This window comes from Onychostruthus taczanowskii, unplaced genomic scaffold, assembly GCF_017590055.1.
Source record: "Onychostruthus taczanowskii isolate IOZ18803 unplaced genomic scaffold, ASM1759005v1 scaffold26, whole genome shotgun sequence".
NCBI lineage: Eukaryota > Metazoa > Chordata > Aves > Passeriformes > Passeridae > Onychostruthus > Onychostruthus taczanowskii.
The window spans coordinates 6,840,808-6,864,768 of record NW_024499906.1 but is presented as its reverse complement, the minus strand read 5'-3'; the positions used below and the strand labels follow the sequence as shown (position 1 = coordinate 6,864,768).

The following is a 23,961-nucleotide window of genomic DNA, read 5'->3' as shown; positions in this document are numbered from 1 at the left end:
TTTTTTAACTGTGGGAAAGAAAACTGTGGGTGAAACTTTTAAACAAAAGGTAGTGAACAGCCACTTTCAAATACAATCAACTGGATAAAAAACCTTGCAGACATAAGCAAGTTAGGTTTGAAGGCCACAGGATGACAGAGAGCACAGGGGAGCTCCAGGGCCATTTGAGATGTAGTGTTGATTGGCCAGTCTGATCTTAAGGGGAATACATCCCTAAATAATATGGACATGAGCTATGCCTCCAGGCAGGGAGAGAGGCTGTGTTCTGGCCATCTACAGTTTAGCAGAGGCATAGCTAAATATGCCTCCAATCTTCGAGTGACTGAGAACCAGATTGAGCTGTATGATAGTTAGTGATGCTCTCAGCACTTACAAAGTAAGTAGGTGGGTACAAAAATGGCAAAAGCAGATCTGCTGACTGAAAAGAGATTTTGATAACTGAAAAATGTGATTCATGTCACAATTCTTGAATGAAGTCTCCTTTGCAAGGACAATGCTTCAAAACTGCTTAGAAAGTGACAAATTTCTTCTGGTGTTCTTCAGGTCAATTCAAGTTCAAGTCTGTATTAAACAACAAGATCCTACATGAAGTCCCACCTTCTCATCTAAAGTTATTCTGGAAGCTCACTGAAACCACTGGGCTCACAGCAGACAATGCTCTATTTGGAATATTGAGGAACCTCCACCCTTCTGGGAATTCCCCGTTCCCAGAATGCTGCGCAGTTATTGCTCCTTCATTTAGTGCCCCAGATGAAGTTGAAATGAAGGGAAATGGACAACATAAACTCCTGCATGACATTATAATTAAATATGTGACTTGTCAAAATCTTTGTTTAACAGGATGAGCACACTTAGCCAGATCCCATATGTGTGTTAATTATAGCAAGAAAGCAAACAAAATGTCAATATTTAAAACAAGTCCTACCAACAGGAAATGGTTATCAAGCTGTGATAAAATGTTTACCAGGAAATGTTTTTACACTATCCCAAACATTTCCTGTCTGTAACCTTTTTTTTTGTGGGAAAAAGAATATCTGCTGTGCTAGAAATAGAACCTTTGCAAAGAATTAAATGACAGTGCTTATAGAAAATGGTAATAGTCACAGATCTAGCTTCTTTCCTGTTTACTTCTTTGTACATAGTATGATGTTACTCCGAAAGCAAACTGTTTTCAGAAGTTTCACGGGCATCACTAAAGTTTGTACTTTGCAGATTTAAAAATAATTCAAAGCAATTTTTTCACAGGTAATATCTAAGCAATGTAATCATGGAGTGAGTGGAAACTTGAGCCTTTGCTCCCTGAGACTGACAGTGAAACAGTATTTCTATTAAAATAGAAATCTTTTCTTTCTGGAAAAGATTAAAGAGATTAACCAGGATGAAAAACAGTACTACTGAAGGAATCAAAAGATGATACTCAAAGGGAAGGGGAGCCAGAGATTATCTGTTGAAATGCTTACTCAAAAATCACGAAGAATTATATTTCCATAATCATGACTTTTCAAAACTGGGAAAATTCTGATTTGCTGCAAACATTATGGGTAGTACCACAAAATCACAACAGAGCTTGCATTTGAATATAAGCAAATACTTGTCAGGATCAACCTATAAGACATTACTGAAAATAGAAGCATGATAAACAATTCTTCCTAGATTTTTTCTATCAGCCATACGACAACTTACTTGGAGTCTCTTATTCTATTCTTAAAATAGTCCATCCTTCCAAAAAAGAACAGTGAACTTTAATGGCTTTTTAAAGGGAATTCAGCCACTAAAACTGCTCGAGTATTTGGAAAAATTAGGTTATTGTGAAATAATCTTTTTATTAATCAACACTTATATAAAAGACATTTTGCTTTGATTAAAAACTGTCATTTGTTCCTATTTTAATTGCACATTTTATACCTTTTATATATATTGGGGTTTTTTTCTTTCCTGTACATGGAAAATGCAATGGAACTAATTTCTTGTACAATGGAACTAATGATAAAATCCTGAAACTGGAAAGAACTTCAGCAGGTCATCTGATAAATTTTCATGACCTGAATTAGGATCAACAAAAGTTACTTTAATTTTGATCTACAATCTCAAATCATGGAAACTGCAGCTGCACTGGGCAATCAATACCCAACTTCCTCATTATCACTGTGAGAGCAGTCTTCCCTATTGCCAAGCTGAATCTCCTTTGCTTCAATATTTTTCCTGATTTTGCCTGATCCTGATGCAGTGATCAAAAATTCTCCTTGCTCTTTGCAGCAGCATTTTCTCACAACCTGGCAACATTTCTTTTCTGCCTTAAGATACTATTTTTTGACATCCCAGTATGAGGTTTACCTGTTTTGATGTGATGCTACTGTACAAGTTAAATTGGACTGCCTTGCAGTGCACCATCAGACCTTCCTGGCTTCATGTCAAACAGAAATGGAATGAGCATCATCCTAGTCATTAACTGAAATATTGGAAGGATCTACAAGCTGTTTGCAAGATGAGACAGGCACATATTAGAATCATACAATCATATAATAGTTTTGGGTCTGAAGGGACCTTTAAAGGTCATCTAGACTAACCCCCCTGCAATGAGCATTCCTTTCCATTCCAATTCCCTTTCATTCATTGCTGCTGAGTTCTAAATTTGGCATTACATTTAGGAAAGAAGAAAAACAACCCTGAGATAATTCAAATGAAAGGAAGAAAATGAGACAGGAGTTCAACAAATGGCATGTAAGGGAAGGCAGAAATAACTGGATCAGGTTTTTACTTGAAGGCATAAATAATGGAGGCCACTTTCCGCTTTCACTGTCAGAAATTTGTGCACCATTTCTCGTTTGAACTCCTGAGGCTTTAATATAGCCCCACTGCTTTTTATTATGGTTTTTTCTTTTCGATTAAATTAAAATGCCACTCAGTACCTAATATTTTGTCACTGTAAGGAAGCCATAAACGGCAATTACCTTTAAACTCTTTCCAATAAGCTAAACAAATAATCCCTTTAGCTATGTCTTATTTTCAAACCATTGATCATCTTCATGCAGCCTATCCCACTTTCACCATCCCTATCCAAATGTATAGTACCATTATATGCAGCATCCTAATAACTGGCCTAAAATACTAATTACTCGATGCAAATTACCTTTCAATTACTGTTGATTCCTGTCTTGGCACTTTCATGAATGAAATTAGCCTTTTTCACTTCTACATCCTCTGGCATTCAGATGTTGTTCACTGAACTCAATCCTTTAGCTAAATATTTCAGAATGCAGTTTGTCTGCTTGTAGATCCATGTCTGTTGCTTGTAGATTTAGGGACATCACCGTATCAAACTGCATTTTGTTTCAGAGGATCAAATACACCACCTGTTCCACTGCTTCTAAGTGCGACCTTCAGCCTAACACAGTACACAGCACTGCCGTGAGTCACATCGAGCGTAACTCCTAGAAAAATACCCAATGTTGTTTTAAAATATGCACTGTAGAATCGATACACACGGTTTTAGGGGACAATTACTCTTTGCTTTACTGCCAATCCAAATATTAATATCTTCAGCTTCCAGCCCAAACCATTCTGTGATTCCTTGACTCCGTGCACTGGGGAGCACATCAGGGAAGAGCACTGGTAGTTGGCAACGGCTCTGCAGGCACTCCATGTCTGATATGGATGAAGAATGGGATCAAAGGCACGTGTAGCCCATAGACTGAGACTGCCATGCAACAGAGCAAGTATGGAGAACATACAAGTATGGGACCTCTGCTTCTTTGGTAACTCTAAGGACAGGTTTTTGCAACTTTAGGTACTTACACAAACCTTATTTTTGGACAGCCAAAGGCTCGCATCTGAGTACATCAATCTTTAAAATGTCAAAACATCCTTATGAAGCTCTCATTCCCGCAAGAAAAACTGAAACCTTCCCTAGGTCATAAAAGAATTTTTGATGGGCTTTCCTTAGCTCCAGAGCAAACTTTCTCCTTCTGAATAAGGTTTCCACAGCAATAATGTAACAATATCATCGGGTATGGCAGCAAGGGTCTCTGAGTATTTCCCACAGCAAAATAGCAGGCAATTGTCACACAAGGTAAGAGATACAACCAGGCATAACAGACAGGTTATTGCTTTTAGGAAAACTTATCAAGTGTATCTTCTTTGGGTGTGCCTAATTTTAAACATACGCCATAGGAGATATGGAATACTTAATATCTCCTCACTTCCTCTGGGAAAGAAAAAATCAAATGATTGCGGGTTGGAACAGCATAGCAATATTTGACATTCCCCTTTGACCATGTGTCTCCCAGTGTGTGGTTGACACGTGTATTTTGGCCCAGGCAACAGCCTGGAAGGGGCTGCCCAGGGACCTGCTGGAACCACCGTCCCTGGAGGTGTTTAAGGAAAGACTGGATGTGGCACTCGGTGCCCCGGTCCAGCTGTCACAGTGGTGCCGGGTCACAGTTGGGCTCGGGACCTCAGAGGTCTTCTCCAAGCTCAGTGATTCCGTGATTCCGAGGCGGGAAGGGCTGGTGTCTCCCGCGACGCTGAGCTCGCCCTGGGCATGCCTCTTCCCAACGCAGCCATGTCATCCCAGGGGCCAGGCCCTGGCAGAGCTCCAGCCCCTCCCGCAGCGCTCCCCTCGGCCGCGGGGCCCTACTCACGGGCCCCGAGGACAGCGGCCGCCGCTCTCCAGGCGCCAGCTGCAGTGGGTGGATCCTGGGAGGTGCCAGCCGCTTCCCTCCCCTTCCCCTCTCCCTGCGGGCTCGGCGGTGAGGAGGCGCCTGAGCGCGGCAGCATCTTCGCTTGGCTCGCCGGGGCGGGGGGAGGAGCCGCCGCCGCCGCCGCCTCGGAGAAGGAAGGTAAGCTGCGGAGCACGGGGGTGGGAAGGGGAGGGAAGGGGCTTGGCTCCCCCCCTTCCCTGTGCTTCCCTTCCCCGGGCGGCCGGCGGCGGGGAGCGGGGCTGGGGCAGGGCGCGGCCGCCCGTGCTGCGTGTGCTGGGCCGGGCTGGGGCTGTGCTCCGCGGGGCCTCGTTCCTCAGGCACCCGGTGTGTAAATGGCCGATAGCGGGGATGGCGGTGTGTCTGTCTGTGTGTGTGTCTGTCTGTGAGTCTGTCTGTGTGGTGCCATGCGCGCTGCCCGCAGGTGCGCAGAGGTGCGGCGGTGGCAGCGCTACAGGCGAGCTGAGCTTGGCGGCCCGGTTATGGTTTTAAGGAGAAGAAGGGATACTTTGGAAACCAGTCACTGTTTGTTTATTGTGTGGGAGATGGGAGGATTTCATGGCGTTTCCTTGGGCAAGTGGAATTGCTAATGTCAGGCACAGTCAGCAGGGAGGTTTTACTCAGGCTGAGAGTGGGGTGAGGTCTGTAGGGAGTGATGCTTGTGCACCATCAGAAACTATTTGGGCTGATGAACCGATGTGCTTTCCAGTACGTCAAGGGAACTTACAGGAAAGATGGGGAAAGAGAATGTAGTGAGAGGACAAGGGGGAACAGGTTCAAATTGAAAGGGAGTACATTTGGATTAGATGTTAGGAAAAAATCTTCAGTGTGGTTGGTGAGGCACTGGCACAGGTTGCCCAGAGAGTTGTGGATGCCCCATTTCTGGAGGTGTTCAAGGCTGATTTGGATGGGGCTCTGAGCAACCTGGTCTAGTGGAAGGTGTCCCTGGCCATGGCAAAGGTTGGAACAAAATTATGTGTGTGGTCCCTTCCAAGCCAAATCATTCTATGATTCCATATTGTAGGATGTGAAGGCAAACACGGGGTAAAGGAAACGTTTAGAAGTAATTGTCCTGCTCAGTGTTGATAGACGAGGTAATACTGCCCAGATATAGGAAATAAATGTGACAGAACTATGTAGGATGTGAATGATGTGATGGACTGTAAAGTGTCAGGAAGAGACTGTGGATAAAGAAAAATAGTCAAGCGTATCATTGTTTTGAGACAAGAAAATTATAAAGCTTTTGATGTTGCCTGCTATCAACCACAGGAGTTGGATTTGTATAAGAATATTGCTTACTGAGAAATACTGTCAGGAATTATGTTAAAGATGGATTTCTTTCTTAGACTATAGAATCACAGAATGGTTTGTTGGAAGGGACCTTAAAGATCATCTGGTTCCAACCTCCCTGCTATGGGCAGGAATACCATTCACCTGGACCAGGTTGCCCCTGGCCCCATCCAGTGACTGTGACCACTGCCAGGGCTGAGGCATCCACAGCTTTTCTCGGCAAACCTTTTGTGCCCTCACCACCATCTGAGTAAAGAATTTCTTCCTGGGATCAGATCTGATTCTGTCCTCTTGTAGTTTAAATCCATCTCCCCTTGTTCAGTCACTCTCTGCCTGTGTAAAAAGTTCCTCTCCCTCCTTTTTATAAGCCCCCTTTAAATACTGAAAGGCCACAGCGAGGTCTCTCTGGAGCCTCTTCTTCAGCCAAGAGATACAGATCATTTAGACACACAGTGATCCAGATGATCTTGTATACAGCTGCTGTAAGCTTGCCCAATAAGCACTGAATTGCCTTAGACTTGCTCTCAGGTAAGCAGTGTGAAAATTCTGGGAAAAGGTGGTTCGTTAGTCAGCTTGTGATCTTGGATCACATTTTTAATTAGATTAAATAAACAGAAATAAAATAGGTGACTAAGCAGGTTTGAAGTTTTTCATTTTAGAAACTTGGAAAAATCAAGAGGCTTAATTAGTGCTGTTGTTTGTACAGGAATCCTGAGGGCCCTAGTAAGTAAAGAAGGTAGAAAGCTGTTTTATGCCAAAGGTAGAATCCGTTTAGGATTTATGTCCAAAAAATTTTTTAAAAGGTCTATTGAAAACAACTTCTAACCGTCAAAAAGGATTTTAGAAATAAAGACTAGAAAAATGATAGTTAAGCAAAGTGACAATGAAAAGGTTAAGTGCCAGTTTGACAGTAAGAACTGGCAAAAATAATTCTGAGTTAGTTACAGGCAATTACTTTTTAAGGTTTCTCTAATCATGTAAGTGAAAACAGTAATAGAAATAAGACCACTGAGTGATATATTTGAGGTAAAATGGCTTTGGCATCATGATACATATCATCTGTTGCAGTTTGGAGGAGGCTATTGCAGTGGATGTACTTAATGTTAGATACTCCAACTTTTGCCTTGAAAGAATAACATTTTGTCTCTCAATTATTTTTAAGGGTTAAGAAACCTCTGTTTGTTATGTCTGGTCCAATGCTCTTGCCATTTAATGCCCAGTAGTTCCAGTATCAGAAGACTGGAACAGTGCATTTGGGTATTCAACAGTATCATTTATTGGTAGAAAAAGGGGGTAACTTTTCTTTCCTGTGCACATTCTGTTTACTGTTTCCTCTCTTTTCTATAACATGCAGTATCTTCACAGGCAGACAGCGTTAAGAGTATTAACAAAATTAATAAAATTATGCAATACCTGTTTGATGGATATACCTAGGTAAATTCCGGCTTTGTCAGGCTTCCACATGCAGGTACTATGCCACCTGATATCTGAAGATGGTACATGGTTTATCCTGAACAACTGACCTATTGGTATTTCTTAAGGTCTTAGAGCTTTAATATTTTCTGTACTACAATTCCTTAACCTTTTTTTTTTTAAAGGCTGTTTATTTTGTATATTTACTGCACTATTCTGAGTGGTTTTGTTCTGTTGCATGGTCAATATTTTTAAGAAAGTGGTTTTTTCTTAAGCTGAATCTTTGGATTAATTTTGTTTCCCTAAAGCTGGTTCCTTGACCTCTCATCATGGAAGGTCAAAATGAAGTTATCAATTCTACCAAATCAGTTGTATAGTAAATGAAGTTTTATGTAGCATGTAAAGTAGGCAAGAGCCAACAATTGCATCAGTTGTATTTTATTATGTTTGTGTTTCTGTATGGAATGCAGGAGCTGAAGTGTATTTAGAGTTTGGGTAACAATTCAACAAAGAGGAGGAACTTTTCAAGTTTTGGTTTTTTTTAAATCTTGCATTAGCCATATCAAAATTGCGAACAGATGTTTTTCTTCACCTCAGGTTAAATTTAGATTACATTAGATTACACAAGGTTAGATTTTGATGCAGGAATGACATCTTGTTCCCAAGGGACTGGGATTCCCAAAATGTTTATTTTAACACATCTCAAGGTCTAGAGATAATGCTCATTATGTTTTTTCCTTTTACTGGAGAAGTAAACCAGTAATTGTGTGAAAGTGACTCCAGCATCTTCCTATAATGCTTTTCAGCACTTAAAGTAGTTCTTGCATTGTTTCCATGATCTGAAACACTTGTTTGCCTTCAAAAGGTATTTTTGCATGTGTAGAAGGAAGTGTAAATACTTTTAAGTGAAAATATGTTTTGATTGACATTTTCTTATTGGGTTTTTTAGCTGCTGACTTAGACATTTCAGTAAGTCTACTGGTGGCTTAATTTTTTAATAAACACTACTGTTTTCTTGGTTTTGTATTTCTGTCTTTTATTTATTTGTTGTATAGCTTCTCTTTGTTAGTAGTTGCCAACTTCTTTCTTCAAATCTTCTTTTTTTAAAGTCAAGTAGATAGATAGCCAAAGGTGTGGTATTATTTTTTCCAGATTGACTCTAGGGTTTGTAGAATGAGAAAAGAATTTGGGATTATTTTTTTATTTCTGCTTTAAATATTTTCTTTCTGGTGGGTGATGATAATTTTTTTCCAGTTGCTTCCTCTCTTGTTGCTGGCTGGTCAACAATCCACCATTCTACATCAGTGAAGGTGATAGGCATTTCTAAAGGGGGAAAAGTAAGTGGAATAGGAATGAGAAAAATGAAGAAACTTAACATGAGCACTTGTCTTAGCATCACTAAGAACATGCATTCTGCATGTGAACGTCTGGAAACTTCAGTGGGGTCATGCTGGAGGTCCCTGGAGCCTACAGGTGGAACTGGATGTTGTGCCAAAAGACAGGTGGTGTCTGACAAGGTGCTTTTGGCTGAAGTTTTACCTCTGGAGATGGAGCCAATAAAGAGTTTCTTGGATCTAGCCTCTAAACTGTGTGTTGATTTGCTTGTGTAATGAGTAGGCACACAGTGGAACTTGCATCAGGAGCAAAGAATTCAGTCTGGTGTCATGGAGCAAGAAAGGAAGAAGATTATACTTTAGCTGGAGTTTGAAGTTTTCCAAACAACCACTTGTCAAGGTCTGCAGTTTCTGGGTAATGGAAAATGCCCCATCAGTGGAAGAATAAATGATAAGCTGAGTCCTGTCAATTTATTGTCAGCACTGGGTGTAGTACTGGCATTTCACTGTACATGAAGAAAGAAGATAATTTTGGAAATAGTCTTCCTAGAGAGGAATGTGACCTGTTCAAGGAGGGCATGTTGGCAGTGTTGGTGATCTGATCTCTCCTGAAAAATTGCTTGGACAAGTTAGCATCATGTAATGATACTCTGGTAGGAAACTGCTGAGAAATCAGGAATATCAGAGAAGGTTAGGTTCCTTTTCTAAAAGTCTTACCAAGTCCCTTTTCCCTGTGACTTTTGCTTTGTAATCTTTCCTAAGCCTGTGGTTAGAGTCCTTGGGGAAGCTGCAGACAGACGTTTGAATCAGCAGATGAGGTTCATAAATGTTCAAGTTAAGTGGGAGGAAATACTAAGTGGAGTTCTGAAAATTTTTGTTTGCTTGCCAAGTTCCTAGAGAGAGAATCTACAAGAATGTTTACATTCACATGAGTCAGTGAACCTGTTTAAATATTTAGGGTTAAATGGTCTTGGACTACTAATGAAGCTTGACTACCAGATTTAGTATTTATGTTCCTTAACTCAGTCTTACGTGTACTGCAGACTTGTGTCTTACTCAAAGATCTATTGTGGCTGGACCAAAACAATGGTCAAAGCTTCCAGTTTCCAAGACCTAAACTCAGACTGCCAGAGTATGCTGTCCAGGTTCTTAATTGTACTTGGATTCCAGATAAGAGATTTGTGGAAGCTTAATATAAATATTTTTGCATCAAAAGGCTGTGCACATCCTCAAGAAATGGATGTTTACAATAATGATGTTTTCTCCTTTAGATTTGCACTTCACAAATTTTTTTTGGGAAATACAGATAGTGAGAGTTATAAAAAGTTTTCAGGCATGAGAAATATTTCTGGCTTACCTTTTTACTTTCTAAAATAAGTATTGCATTCTTTTATAAGGTAGTGGCTAGCTATTTTAAAGTAATGGGATTTTGGCAGCTGTGCACATATTATAAGATTTAGTAGACAGACAATCACAGTCTTGTCTGAGATAGATAGGATATGTTTTTCTCGTGTACCTGATGTACTCAAATATACAGGTTTTTGTCTTTTTATTTTTGATGAAAATACTGTTTTTAATTTGCTTGACTGCCTTCACAATGGTTATTTTTCTGGAGAAAAGTTTGTGCACAACTCATTGCTAATATCATTGTTAATATTTTAAACATATATGGATAAGAATGGTTCTTTAACAGGCTTTTTTTTATGTCTTTATTTTTGGGATCCCCAGGTGGATATATAGTCTTAAGTCAATTACAGGTTTTTAGAAAGAGCAGCTTTGCAGATACAGATACGTACTTTTATTAGAAGACATGAATTTGAATGAAAGAATGAACTGGCATAATTTGAGTCACCCCGTGTACTCCTGTGGGGCTGCTCAGAAATAAGGTGTCTGTGTTTGCAGAGCAAATTGAAAATAGAGTTGCAGGGTAATTTTCTTATAGTTATATATAAGATCAAACCTGTTCCAACTTTTGAGTTGGGAGGCCATGTAACTGATCTTTGTTATAGAAAACTCAAGGCAAAACTGTCGGGAGTCTGAAAAGTAATTAAGTGGAGCACTTTTTATTAATTAAATGAGGTGGTTAGATCCTAATGTATCTTTATGCTAACAAGTCAACTGCTTTTAAATGAAACTGATTTTGCCTGAGCAGGTGCAATTGAAGTGAAATATTGGAACTTGAAGAATCATGGGTATCAAAAGGCTTGAGGAAGGAAATATGGAATTCTACATCTGTTTGAGCTAGAAAATTCAGTTAGTAATTATTCCTTTGGGATCTGAGTGTAGGTAAAGATGGTCAAAAATTGGGTAACATGCCAGCATTGCATGGGAGTGCTGGAAGTTGGTGCTGCAAAATATTGGGTAGCCTCGATAATCAGTTTCACTGTAGGACTACTGGCATGCTTAAAATTAAATGTTTCAGAACAGTTCAGTAGTACAGGCAAAGGTCTTGATTAGAGGAGTTGTTTCTGCTTTAACTGCAGATATTGTGCATAAAATCAACTGTTGCATTCTTGTTTCTTGAACAAATATGTAGAAGAAAATAAGCAATTGCTTAACTGCAAGAGCTCAGCAAGTTCCCCCATTTCCATGAAGGTGTAAAGCTTGGTAAAAGGCTGAGAGTGCTTATCCAGGGCTCTGCTCAGCTCCACAGGCAGGACTGTCTGGTGCCATTTAGTTCTTGGCTGCTGCTCCAGCTTGGCATGGATGTGTGGATATCCTGTGGGTCCTGTATCTTATCTGCCAGCACTGTTTGGTGTCAGGGATCCCCAAGGTCATCTCAAATACCAGTAGGTGCTGATCTGTAGGTGACTGAGTCAGCCCTTTCGTCTGTTCTAGTTGAAGTGGAATGTAACTTGGCTTCCAGTTGTTCCAGTTTGGTTGTGTATTTGAGCCTTAAGCTCAAAGTCACTGTGGACTTTGACACGAGCTGAATTCTTTTAATGTGTAATTCTTGTAATGTCTCAACCTAGGTGTATAAAATACACTCTGTGAGTGTAGATTTGTGGGTTTTGTTGAAGCGTGAGCTTAACAGTTGTGCATATTCAGTATGGTCAAGCTGCAGCAGTTGTTCAGATTTTAATTTTTTCAAGAAAATAATTTTTGGTTTTTTATTCAGTAGATTACATGTTGAATCATTAACATTATCATACTTAAGTCATACTAATTTAATATATTTTGTGTAATTGGGTTAGGTCTTATGACATGAAGTCTTATGTAAGAGATGTGTTCAGGAGAAAGGTAGTTTTATGCAGTTACATTTGATACTTGTTTTAATGTGGTATTAGTCTGAAAATTAACTCAGTAAAATGGTAACTTGTTTGTTGGATGTTATTCTGCCTGTAGTCAGAATTTTAGAGATGTGATTTTATGGGAGAAGTGAACAGATTTTAGCTGTGTCTGAACCAATGTACCTCAAAGAAAATGATGTATACAGTCTTCATGACTGCTCAGTAGAAGAGGCTTGTACAGCTTCAGAGCTGCTTCTAATTTTTGTAGTTTTACTGAAAACAGAGTTGCATGGCTTTATGTTAGGAAATAATTTTAGGATAGTAGAGTTGTGCATATTTGGGAAGAAACATCTGTTCTGAAGATCTCTTTCTATTGTAATGTATGTCATAGAAATTATACAGGTAATTTACAGGGCTGGCAATATTTTCACAAGCAGAATGAATTTTTTAGCAGCTCTCAGTAAACCTGAAAACACACAAATGTTTTTCTAGCATTGGTTTCAGAATGGAACTGGAAAAAGTAAATTTGAATGCTTAAGCCAGAAATTGAATTCTCTGAGCAGTGTGCTTTTTCTTTGCTGAAATAAATGTCTTAAAGCATTATGTCAGGAAGGTTCTCAATTTATTTTTACTGCAATGAAAAGACATTGGAGTATGGTGCTCTTAAAACATCTTTCTTTCCAATCACAATCTGATTAATTTTCCTATTTGTTTTAAAAAAACATTTTGTCCAAGAATTAACATTCTAGGTAAGAATACAGAAGAGCAGAGTTTGCCTAACTGGTCATTGTATAGTTGTATATAAAAGCAAAACTGAGAGAACTTTGCATTTCTTGTTTTCTCACCCCACAGAAGAAGATAATTCTGGCTTAATATTAAGTTACAGAAAGTATTGTTGCACCAATATGATATGATGATTTTAACCAAAGCTCTCTCTCTGCAGGGGGACACAAGCACAAATCCATATGGAGGATGAACCTCCTCCTCAAGGAGTCAGTGCCAAGGTCAGAGTATCGATTTGTATTGGGAATTCTGTACTGCTCTGCTCAAAAGGTTCCATTTAGCAGTAGCTTAGTATGTGCAAGTACTTGTCAAGGTAGACAGAAACAAAAGATGTGGTTAGAAGAAATGATACTAGCTGAAGAAATCTTGCTTAAGTCATCCACAAAATTTTAAATGAACAATATGTTCATATATAATGTCTGAGATTCATGTCTAAGTCTGCCTTTCATGACTTCATGCAATATAATGAGGGAACTGATCACTTATGGGATATAAATATTGGTAGGCTAAGAGTTGAAGTTGGTTTTAATGTTTTTGAAACAAAATATAACGTGGAACTGTGTGAGGGGCGAAAGTCTTAAAAAGTGGAAGAATGTCTCTTACTGAGTGTAACTAATAATTCCAGAGACAGGATTTAGATTATGGATTTTTTTGTCTGATAACGTTTTGGTTCTTTCTTTTATTTTTTAATCAGTATCATAAGTATTTCCTTGGGTGCTTTTTATAAGAGTAGTTGGGAATTTTTTTCTTTCAGTGGATTATTTTAGTGTTAAGAAATGCTACAGTTTGGGGTTTTTTTTAACTTGTTAATTATGAGGATATGACATGAGTGCTTTGTAGAATGAGGTTACAGATTAAAAACAACTTTTCTATATAAGATGAATGGGTTCTGACCCACTGAGCACTTGGAATTTAGAGCCCATATTGTAAAGAAACCAATATGTTTTGCCAGTAAAGGAATCTGTAAAATTGAAGGACACCCTGACTGTCCTTTTGAATTTCAGGCTTCTTCAGTCTTGAGCAAAAGTGGGATACAGTTTTGTTGATGCAGTTGGAAGAATAGTCTGTGGTGCTTTCAGTATTTATTATCATATCTTAAGAGGGCCTAAAATTCTCTGTAGAATACATGGTAACCTCTTGACATAAAAGAAATTATTCTGCAAGCAGCAGATGAATGAAGACTGATTCCATATGGATTCTGGTCCTTCGTCCCTGATAACCCTGCTACGTGTCACAGGGAGCAGCGTCTGCTAGGATTAGCTTGGACCTACTTGCTCACTGACTTATTTCATAACATAATGTCTGTTTGTCCAGCTGCCTGCTGCCAAGCTGATTGTGTCAGCAGAATCTTACTTCCCTTTCACTTGCAAATTTGGCTGAAGTTGGTCAGTTATTTGCTGCGAGGAGATGGGGAAAGAACTGGTGTGATCAAAACCGCAATGTTTTTCCTGTGAAGATGGCCAATCCTTCTTTCCCCTTCTCTGAAGTAAATAATAAAGAAATGTGCGATTAGCTGGTATTAGTTAAAAGAATTTAATTTAGGATTAATTTAGGGTGTTGGTTTTGATTTTCTAGTATTATGTATATCCCTGTGCATATTTTTTCATAGTCAGTGATACTAATTGAAAAAACAGTATTCTTATAGCTGATATAACATGCTTCAGACTCCAAACTAGTATTCACATCTTTGTATAATTTGGAGGTAGAAAAAATACATACATGAAAACAAATACACATATTTCTCAAAGTTAAGTGTATTCTTGGGCAGAGTTCTTTTATGGTTTCTTTTTTTAACAGCAATTTTAGCACCAAGGGAAAATACACAGATTTCATATTTTGAATATGCACTTTACACTTTATATTGGAATGCTGTCTTACAGAATTCAATGTATGTGGAATTCTGTAAGATAGCACTTATGTTGTATGAATATAATGAATATATGACCTCACTATTTAACCTCCTACATGGTACTTTTCTCCATTAATCTTGATCCTTTATTTCTAGATCATGATATATTTTATGTGTTTAATATCTTCCTTTCAAGTATTGTAGAATTAAAATACTGGTTTGTGGCTGAAAAAGGACATGGTGGTGTTTATCTAATTTTTTGCTATGCAAAGGCATATATTTTTTCTGTGCAGATATTTGATAGCATTTTTTATAATACCAGGCCCTGGAGGCAACACTCTTGTCAGCCCTGAAGATGCTGGATGTTGGGAAATGGCCGATTTTTTCTCTCTGTTCCCCAGAAGAGATCAAGTTAATTCGTCAAGCCTGTGTATTTGGCAGTGCTGGTAATGAAGTGTTGTATGCAACTGAAAATGATGAGGTAATTGTCCAAGAGCGTGCATGAACGTGACATGTTTAATCAGTTATGTGTCAAGTTATTCTGAAGGCCAGTAGTATAATACTACACCTAGAGAAAGTTGCATGCAAAAATGTCTGATTGTTTTGTTTGCTACTGAAACATTTTCAGTTTAATTTAAAGGCTTCTTACCACAGTCAGAGAGCAAAGAGAAGATGGAGTTAGGCATTTGTTGCAAGTGCATAGTGGCAGGATGAGAGGCAGTGGACGCAAACTGCAAGATGGCATTTTCTGATTCAGTACTAGGGAAGAAATTACATAAGAGGGGTTAAATCCTGAAGCAGTTGTGAGATTTGTTTTCCTTGGACATGTACAAGAATCTTTTGGACATGATAACTGATCTGTTTAGATCTTTGGTGAGCACAAGGGTGGACTAGTTGACCTTTGGAGGAGGTTCTCCGTTGCAACCTAAATTATGAGTCTGTGATTCTTTTATGACAGGTTTTTGTGCTTGGCATGAACTGCAGTGGCTGTTTGGGAACAGGAGACATGCAGAGCACTATAGAGCCAAGGAGGTTAGATTCCCTGTGTGGCAAAAAGATAGCCTGCCTGAGTTATGGAAGTGGCCCTCATGTTGTTCTTGCTACAGAAGGTAAAGTATGATCTGAATATTGCTTTTTCAGAGTCTACTTAAATTCATCCAGCAGGTGTGAAAGGTCTGGGCTGGTAACATAAGAGAGAGAATTGAGTATTCTGGGCTGTTAAGTCAAAAGTATTTTAATTGGAAAATATAACATGTCAGGTAGTTTGTTATTTTCAGAAGTTTTTCAAGCCCTACTTTGATCATGTTACTACTTTTGGAAGGGTTTTTTCTATCACTTCTCAGTTAAGTTTGAAACTTCTGATTGCTCTTGAAATGCATTATTGGCTACATTATGACCCTATGTTCTTGTGCCAACACTGTCCTTCAGCTAAAATGCATCTTTTCCCTCCAGTACCTACTTTTGGATGTGCTTTAAAGACCCATTATGTTGCATTCCAGCCTTCATGCTTCCTGCACTGACACTCTATCATCCTCATTGTGATAGTGGCTTTTATGTTCATAATTAAGTACATTACACTTGAGGAACAATTATTAATATTGTGTTCCCAGTGAGGTTCTGTTAGAGCCTAATCGATGATATTCACACTTACCTGTCTCTGTTAATGAGAGGAAATGTTTTTTCAGTACTCTATGACTAAAAGTAGATGAGGGGAATTATGTTGTAAATGTGTTCTTTTACATTCAGTTGTGTTCCATCATTTCCTCCAGTCTTCATGGTAGACCATTCTGCATGCTTTTTTATGTGTGCATCTCTATCCCTCTGATCTTTGTTACTGGCACATCCCACTGACACACTCATACTCCTTAACCTGATGATGAAGTACTGCCAAAGAGCAGGTCAAGAATTGATCTTTGATGATTTTTACTCATAACTCCATTTGCTTTAATAGCTTTTCTTCAGCACAGCCTTTTTAAACTTACCTTTTAGAGGGCTGTTATATGTTACACAATCCCTGTGTTAATTATTGTCATTGGCACTTTGCTGTGTGTTTCTGTGCCATATGTTTCACATGTTTACTGAAATTTGTATGCACATGTTGGTGAACTGAAGAAAAAAGGTTGTTGACTCTTGATAGGATAAAGTAATTAGATTTAACCAGTTATTGCAGAGAAGTATTGGTTTAGTGTAGTATATTTTGCCTTTCCAGTTCTGAGGGAATCCTCCATAGGGAATATGCATATTGTAAGGGAATGAAAGCTTATTTTTTGAATTTTCCAAAATGGGAAACAGTGACAGGGCATAGACAAGAAATTCTGATTCGTTGTCAGTAACAGAAATTGAAATGGGGACTCTGACTGTCATTTCATCCTTTCCCCTTCTGTATTACACCATTCCTTTTCTTGCAGCAGTATGTTTTCCTTGCTATGATTATGCTGATCCACAAATCCACTGGGATTTGTGGTCAACACTATGTGAGCCTGGTAGCATTGGTACGTCCGTGGGCTGAACAGCCCCATAGGTCATATATGTATTTATACACTTAAGTATGCATTTTGTTACTGAATTTGGCAGTTTAGTTTAGTTATGTTGTGTACTCATTGGAAAAGTAGAGATTTTTCAACCAGCTCTTTACATTTGTTTTGTAGAAGGAGAAGTGTATACATGGGGTCATAACGCTTACAGTCAGCTGGGCAATGGTACAACAAATCATGGCTTCGTTCCCTGTCAAGTCTCTACTAACTTGGTGAACAAGAAAGTTATTGAGGTTGCCTGTGGCTCTCACCACTCCATGGTGTTAACCTCTGATGGAGAGGTGAGTATAGTGGGAGCCAGTCTGTTTTCTTGTAATGAAACTCACATATGTGAGAAACAGGAAAACACTCTGCACTTCTAGCATTAGACCTTGCTTCCTCCAATCCTCACAGTGCTGATGTAACACAAATGTTTCCAAAAAATTGAAACTTGTGAGGGTGTAGCTGTTTTGAAGTGTGTGCAGAACACTGATTTTTTGCCACATCTGCTTGTAATAGCAAATTATGTAGCCAGTTCCTTCCTATGCTATACTCTACTTTAAATGCTTAGTGGCATTAAAGCTGATGTTAATGTAAATCACATTCACTGTAAGGAATTTTACCTGCCAAAGTAAAAAGTTTCCTGGAATTTGCCTTGAAGTGCCGTTTGTGCCACTTAGATATTCTAGTTTGGGTTCTGGAAAAGTAGCAATGGATTCTTCCAGCTTTGACTGCTGCCATCATGTTTCCTCTTGCCTTTGAACAGAGGAACATAAAAGAATGGAATATCTAAATGCTTAGATTGGCATATTTTTGTTAGAAACAGTTCACTTGTAAACCTATGTGTCTTCCTAGGTCTGTAAAACATTACATCCATTTTCACATAAAAAAATTAAATTTTTTATTCATACTGCTTTTTCATCTCTTGAATATGTACTTTGAACTATATATTATAAAGCCATCTTTGATGACAATTCTTTTGCAACAGGTATACACATGGGGTTATAATAACTCGGGCCAGGTTGGATCTGGTTCAACAGCAAATCAGCCAATTCCTCGAAGAGTTACCAGCTGCCTACAAAATAAAATAGTTGTTAATATAGCTTGTGGACAGATGTGCTCTATGGCTGTGGTGGAAAATGGAGAGGTAAGAAATTTCAAGTGAATATTTGGAATGAGTTTTACTTCCTGTAATAACTTGGCATGTAGATAATTTCAAACCTGGTAGTCATGAGCTATTATTCAGAAAGGAAGTTTACCTTTCCAAACTCCCTCGAGTCTAGCTCCTTATACTGCTCATAACAACATTTGTTATTTTACCACTGCTGTCTTTAGCATTCATAGACAAAATAAATTATTGTCTATACTAGAATCTGAAGTAGTGTATGTGAGAATAATCAGTGAATGTGAGAATAATCACTGTATGATATTTTAATTTTCAGTGCTCATATTCACATATCTTAAGAGAAAACAAAAGTACATTGCATATATTTTTTGTACTGGAGTACCTCTTGAATCTCTCTCATACTTTTTTATCTTCTTTGCAAAGATACAAGGAGGTTGTAGAGTTGTAGATTTTGTTCATATAAGCTGATGATGTTGGGCACTATACATCTTGCTAGCTCTATTTCTCCAAACACTTGAGTTTAGAACTAAGTAGCTATTGACTGCAGTAAAACACAATGTCAGTGAAATGATCAGAGCTCAGTGTTTCCCCTTTTTCTTATATTTGGCATAAAGCTGCTTACTCAAACTGTTGTGCACAGCTTCCATTTTATAATTGTTCTAGTGTGTTTTCTGTTAGAAGACTTTGGAATGAGAAATCAGCTCTTTGAAGAAGGGAAGTATTGTGCTGGATTTACTCTGTGCTGGCAAGCAGCCATATGAGTCATTGATTTTCTGTTCTTCCTATTAAAATATTGTAGCCCTACATAATCTAACTACTAAAGAGCATGAGTGTGGAAGTTAAGATTTCTAGATGAGTACATAACTGGCATTTTAAAGAAAAACGTGTGTATGTATATGTGTTTAGATAGGTAGGTATATGTGTGAATATGTTTGTGTTTACCTAAAACAAGAAAAAGAAGTGAATAGTAGCAAACAGCCTAAAGTCCCTGTCTCTGTTTCAAGGTCTATGTCTGGGGGTACAATGGGAATGGCCAGCTGGGGCTGGGCAGCAGCGGGAACCAGCCCACGCCGTGCCGGATCGCAGCCCTGCAGGGCATTCGTGTGCAGCGGGTACGTCTGGGCTGCTCCACCTCAGCCCCTCCGGGAGCCTCTGCAGGAGTCCTGAGGACAGCATATGCTGCCTCTGAAGGAGATAGTCCTTTCTTTAAAAAGTGACGTCAGAATAAAACACGTGTCCTAAAGTGGACCTCTCCCAACAGGGGAGAGACTGTGACCCTGTGGAGTTTGGTGGGAATTTTGCCATTGACTTCAGTGAGGTCAGGATTTTACTTAGAGGACTAGACCATTAAAACAGTTTGGTTTTTTTTCTTCTTTTTTATCCCGTGAAAGTTAATTTAAAAATATTGTTGTTATTTTAGTAAATAACAGAGTCTTTCTAGTATATTCCATTCTTCATTAACCCCTGCTTTTTTTTTTCTGGAAAAATGCTGCAGTTTAGCAGTTTGTCTGTGTTGCAGACTGAACTTCATTTTAGAACTGCACTTCATCCACAGTGACTTACTGGTGTTTGGACACCACACACTGAACAAATTGCCTCCCACTGCATTTGGCTAACATTTGGTATGATTCCACAGTTAGTCTTGACCTTTGGAGATTATTGCACTTTAGCAAGTAGCGGGGCTGCCGTCAGTGTAACTAGCAAAGTGATAACTTCTTTTGTATAATAAGAAATGTTTAAAGTGACTGCAAGACTGTTTCTGGAAGTTTTTAATTGATTCATGCAAAATAGAGGATACTGACAGGAAAATTATACAAGCTGTTAGAAATCATGGGTTTTGTAACCTATTGAAAATTTGCAAGAGCATTTTGAACTTTGGATCCTATTTATTGCATTTACTCAGGAAAGCTATGAATTTAATTCTTTTAAAACAAACTCATTTAATGACATAATTTTATATTCAGAGCCTAGGATGTAGACAGTAGCTTTGCTGGTAGCAATTACTGTTGGATAGTAACATAATAAAGTGAGTATTATGTTTCCCTGTATTTATTCTTCTATTTAGAGAGTGAATGCTCCAGCAAGTTTGGCTTAGATTCTATTCCCATTCACTTCCTTTACTTGATACCGATTAATACCATGTTGTAGATCTCCACTCAGTAAATAACTTGATGGTTTATTTCACTTAAAGAACATCACATGCTTCATGGATGTCAGTGGAGTATATGTGTTTATGGTGTATCTTTGCAGATCATATGAAGATAGGTGAGCTAGTTATGAACAATGTAAATTGGTTTTTGGTAGCCATCTGTCTCTTCTAAATTACACAAACTACTGCAGAGCAGGACTGCTGCTGGTAGTGTTGCCACTATGTATCTGTCTGTATGTGGGGTATGTGCTGCATATATGAAGTGGATTTTTGGAACAATCTGATGTGAGGAGGCAGCTCAGCAGGACCAAGGGGGTTTCCCTGAAGTTATGAGTTGATACAGTTGTGTGCTGCCATCAAAATGGAGAGTTTTGTCTCTTCCCTCTCTTTCCTGGCTGATTGCTCCTGTTGATTATCTTGTGTGGTTCTCAGACCACACTGTGAGAGTTTTCTTGCAGTAAGTTTAGAGAGTTACAGAATGGCCTGGGTTGAAAGGGACCCTAAAAACTATCCAGTTCCATCCCCTGCCATGGGCAGGGACACCTTCCACTGGACTGGGTTCCTCAGAGCCCCAGTGAACCTGAGGGATGAGCACTTCCAGGGATGGGCATGTACCTCAGCAGAGGATTCTCTGAGCACGAGAGCTGGCACAGGGAGGGGGCAGTTTTGTGTGGCTGTCAGTCAGAGATGAGAGGGTCAGACAGGGAGACCTCAGCTGTTTTTCCAGTGGTGAAGCTATTCGTATTGGAGCAGTTGTCCATGGAGCAACGTCAATGCAAGACAGACAATCTTTTCTGCATATTGCTCAAATTTGTCATATAGCTTCCCTTCTTTCTCAGTTTTCAGCTATTCTTTTTGCTCTGCTCTTGAAATTATCTGTCAGAGTTTCTGATTGGTAAATGTTTTTCCTCAAAGTCACCTCATCTACCTTCCTTTCATTTTTAATAAACTTACCTGTATTTTTAATTTTTACACTAGCCTAGAATCAATGGCATTAACCTATAGCATAAGATATCTATCTGTTTTAACTTACCACTGCATAAAAACAAGGTTTTCTTCTTTTTATTATTCCTTACAGGTTGCCTGTGGCTATGCACATACATTAGTGCTAACAGATGAAGGTCAGATATATGCCTGGGGAGCCAATTCATACGGCCAGTTAGGTACTGGGAATAAAAGTAACCAGTCTTACCCTACAACAGTTATTGTGGATAAGGACAGGTAATACTTACAGTCTTGCAATCAGACATTGGTTGACATACTCACAGAAGAACTACGTAAAATTATGGTATTTTTAATCTATTTATTTTTTGGGAGAAGGAAATTTTTTTGCAATGGTTCATCTGCTAAATGTGAAGAGAATTATCACTGAAAGTGCTTGATTCTGTCCCATAACCATCCCTGTGAAAGAGAAACTGAACATTCTGAGCCTGAATATGCTATTTTCTGCTTCGGCTCACACTGTGCTTTAAAGGCCTAAATTGCAGTTTCCCTTCAGTGGTGTAGTGTCATTGCTTGAAATCAACAATAAAGGCTTTATTGTCTGTGAATATAAATTGTATTTTAATATGCTACTTTTGACAAGAAGTGTACTCAGAAAAAGTGAAGTGTGGACATCTGCAATTTGTGTTATTTCTGCTATTAAATCTGGTTCATAATCCAGGAGAGAGAAAGGGAGGAGGTATTTCTTGGTATTGTTGCCTAAAAATACAGCTTCGATTTTTGCAAGTTAAATATTTTCCTCTAGGTCCTTGAGGGACAGTGGGGCGGTTGTTTCTGTTGTAAAGCCAAGTATGTATATGATCCGAAATCTTGATTTTGGGCTCCTGTTGTGAAAAGAAGGAAAGTGAGATGTCCCTCTTAACCCTGTGTCTGAGTACATCATTGTGAAGAAGTGGCATCTCTGCTCTGGTGATGAGACATGGCCTGATCTTGAGCATTGCTATTTCTATGTGTGTAGTTGTAGTTTTGCTTCAAATGTTACTGATTTTTTTCCCCAGACACTTTTAAAATGTTACAATAAGAATTTAATACAAGTTTTAATGTTGCATGCTGCCTTTGGCTTTTGTTGGTCAGAATATGAATTCTTGGTGTCAGTGAAAATATTGCCTCACTAAAGCCTGCAAGATTTGTGCATACAGCTTTAAGCAAGTTGTTTCCCTGCCATTATCCCCAGGCAGCTGAGAGCACAAGTAAACAAGCAGTAGTTCAGACTGCAAAACAGTGGATTGTGTAATGCTGTACACAGTGGGAGTTTTGAAGTCCTAAATCAGTCTTGGGATTAGAGACATAGCCTAGCTAAAGGACACTTAGAAACAGCTTTAAGTGCTGTTTGGTTTTAAATTTTAGTTTGCAAAATAGAAGTCCTTTAAACATAAGTAGTAATAATAATTATATGAGTAAGAAGAAGTATGTTTAACTTGTTGGTTTATAATTGTTACCAATGAGCAAACAGAAAAAAGACTTCCATTGTCTTTCAATTATAAGCCAAAATGCAATTTTCTTTTTTTTTTTTTAATCGTCCTTATTTCCTTCTTCATCTTCTCCAAGTATTTGTTCTCTACAGCTTAATACAGCTACTCCCCTCACTGCCCAGCACCACCAAGGACATTCAGAGACTTGGAACTCATCATAGCTTTGCTTGAGAGAGCTGAGGGGTCAGCAGAGTATGTGCTGCGTACAGGGAGCAGCTCTGGCTGCTCTCTCCCAAGATGCTTTTCCAAAGAGAAACTTGGAGTGCACACTGTTTGCAGAAAAACCCTTTCAATTTTGCTGTGTGTGACCAGAAAGCATTCTTGCTTAAAAGTATGTCTTGCACCAGAGAAAGACAGGAGGCAGTGAGCTTATTCACTACATTTTGTTCTTAATGAGAATTACTTGCCTTTCTCCTTTGTGGTGAATGCTTTGTGAGGTGCTCCCAGGATGAGTGGAGAGACGAGAATCTCGACTCCATGTTTCAGAAGGCTGGTTTATTTTATTATGATATATATTACATTAAAATGATATAGTAAAACTATACTAAAAGCATAGAGAGAAAAGGATTCATCAGAAGGCTAGAAAGAGCAAGAATGGAATGAATAACAAAATCTTGTGACTGCTCACAGCCTTGACACAGGTGGCTGTGATTGGTCATCAAGTGAAAACAATCCACATGGGCCAACCTAAGATGCACCTGTTGGTAAACAATGTCCAGCCCACATTCCACAGCCATCAGATAGTTAATTGTTTACCTTTCTTTTCTGAGGCTTCTCAGCTAGGAGAAAAATCCTAGCAAAGGATTTTTCATAAAACATCATGGTGACACCACTCCTTTTGTTCGCTCGTCAATCCAGAGTTATCGAGATCGCCGCCTGCCACTCCGCGCACACGTCGGCGGCCAAGACGCAGAGCGGCCAGGTGTACATGTGGGGCCAGTGCCGGGGGCAGTCCGTCACCTTCCCCCACCTCACACACTTCGCCTGCACCGACGACGTGTTCGCCTGCTTCGCCACCCCTGCCGTCATGTGGCGCCTGCTCTCCGTAGGTGAGCCAGAGCGGTTTTTATTCCGATAAAATTGTTGCATGTGCTTGAAGCCTA

General features: G+C 39.1%; 1 protein-coding gene across 4 annotated transcripts in view; it reads left to right on the top strand.

Annotated features, from left to right (window-relative positions):
• The first annotated feature begins 4,744 nt into the window (after positions 1-4,744).
• RCBTB2 (RCC1 and BTB domain containing protein 2) overlaps positions 4,745-23,961 on the top strand; it is a 32,935-nt gene continuing 13,718 nt past the window's right edge. For 3 of the 4 annotated variants that reach the window (XM_041407209.1, XM_041407207.1, XM_041407210.1), the window contains exons 1-9: positions 4,745-4,838; positions 12,908-12,968; positions 14,919-15,077; positions 15,555-15,705; positions 17,245-17,411; positions 18,098-18,256; positions 19,240-19,347; positions 21,463-21,605; positions 23,717-23,907. In XM_041407209.1, coding sequence (XP_041263143.1) covers positions 12,930-12,968; positions 14,919-15,077; positions 15,555-15,705; positions 17,245-17,411; positions 18,098-18,256; positions 19,240-19,347; positions 21,463-21,605; positions 23,717-23,907 — 1,117 coding nt within the window. In that variant the 5' untranslated portion in view covers positions 4,745-4,838; positions 12,908-12,929. Of the gene's footprint in view, positions 4,839-4,983; positions 5,025-12,907; positions 12,969-14,918; positions 15,078-15,554; positions 15,706-17,244; positions 17,412-18,097; positions 18,257-19,239; positions 19,348-21,462; positions 21,606-23,716; positions 23,908-23,961 lie in introns of those variants that run through there. The other variant, XM_041407208.1, reaches the window with a different exon arrangement.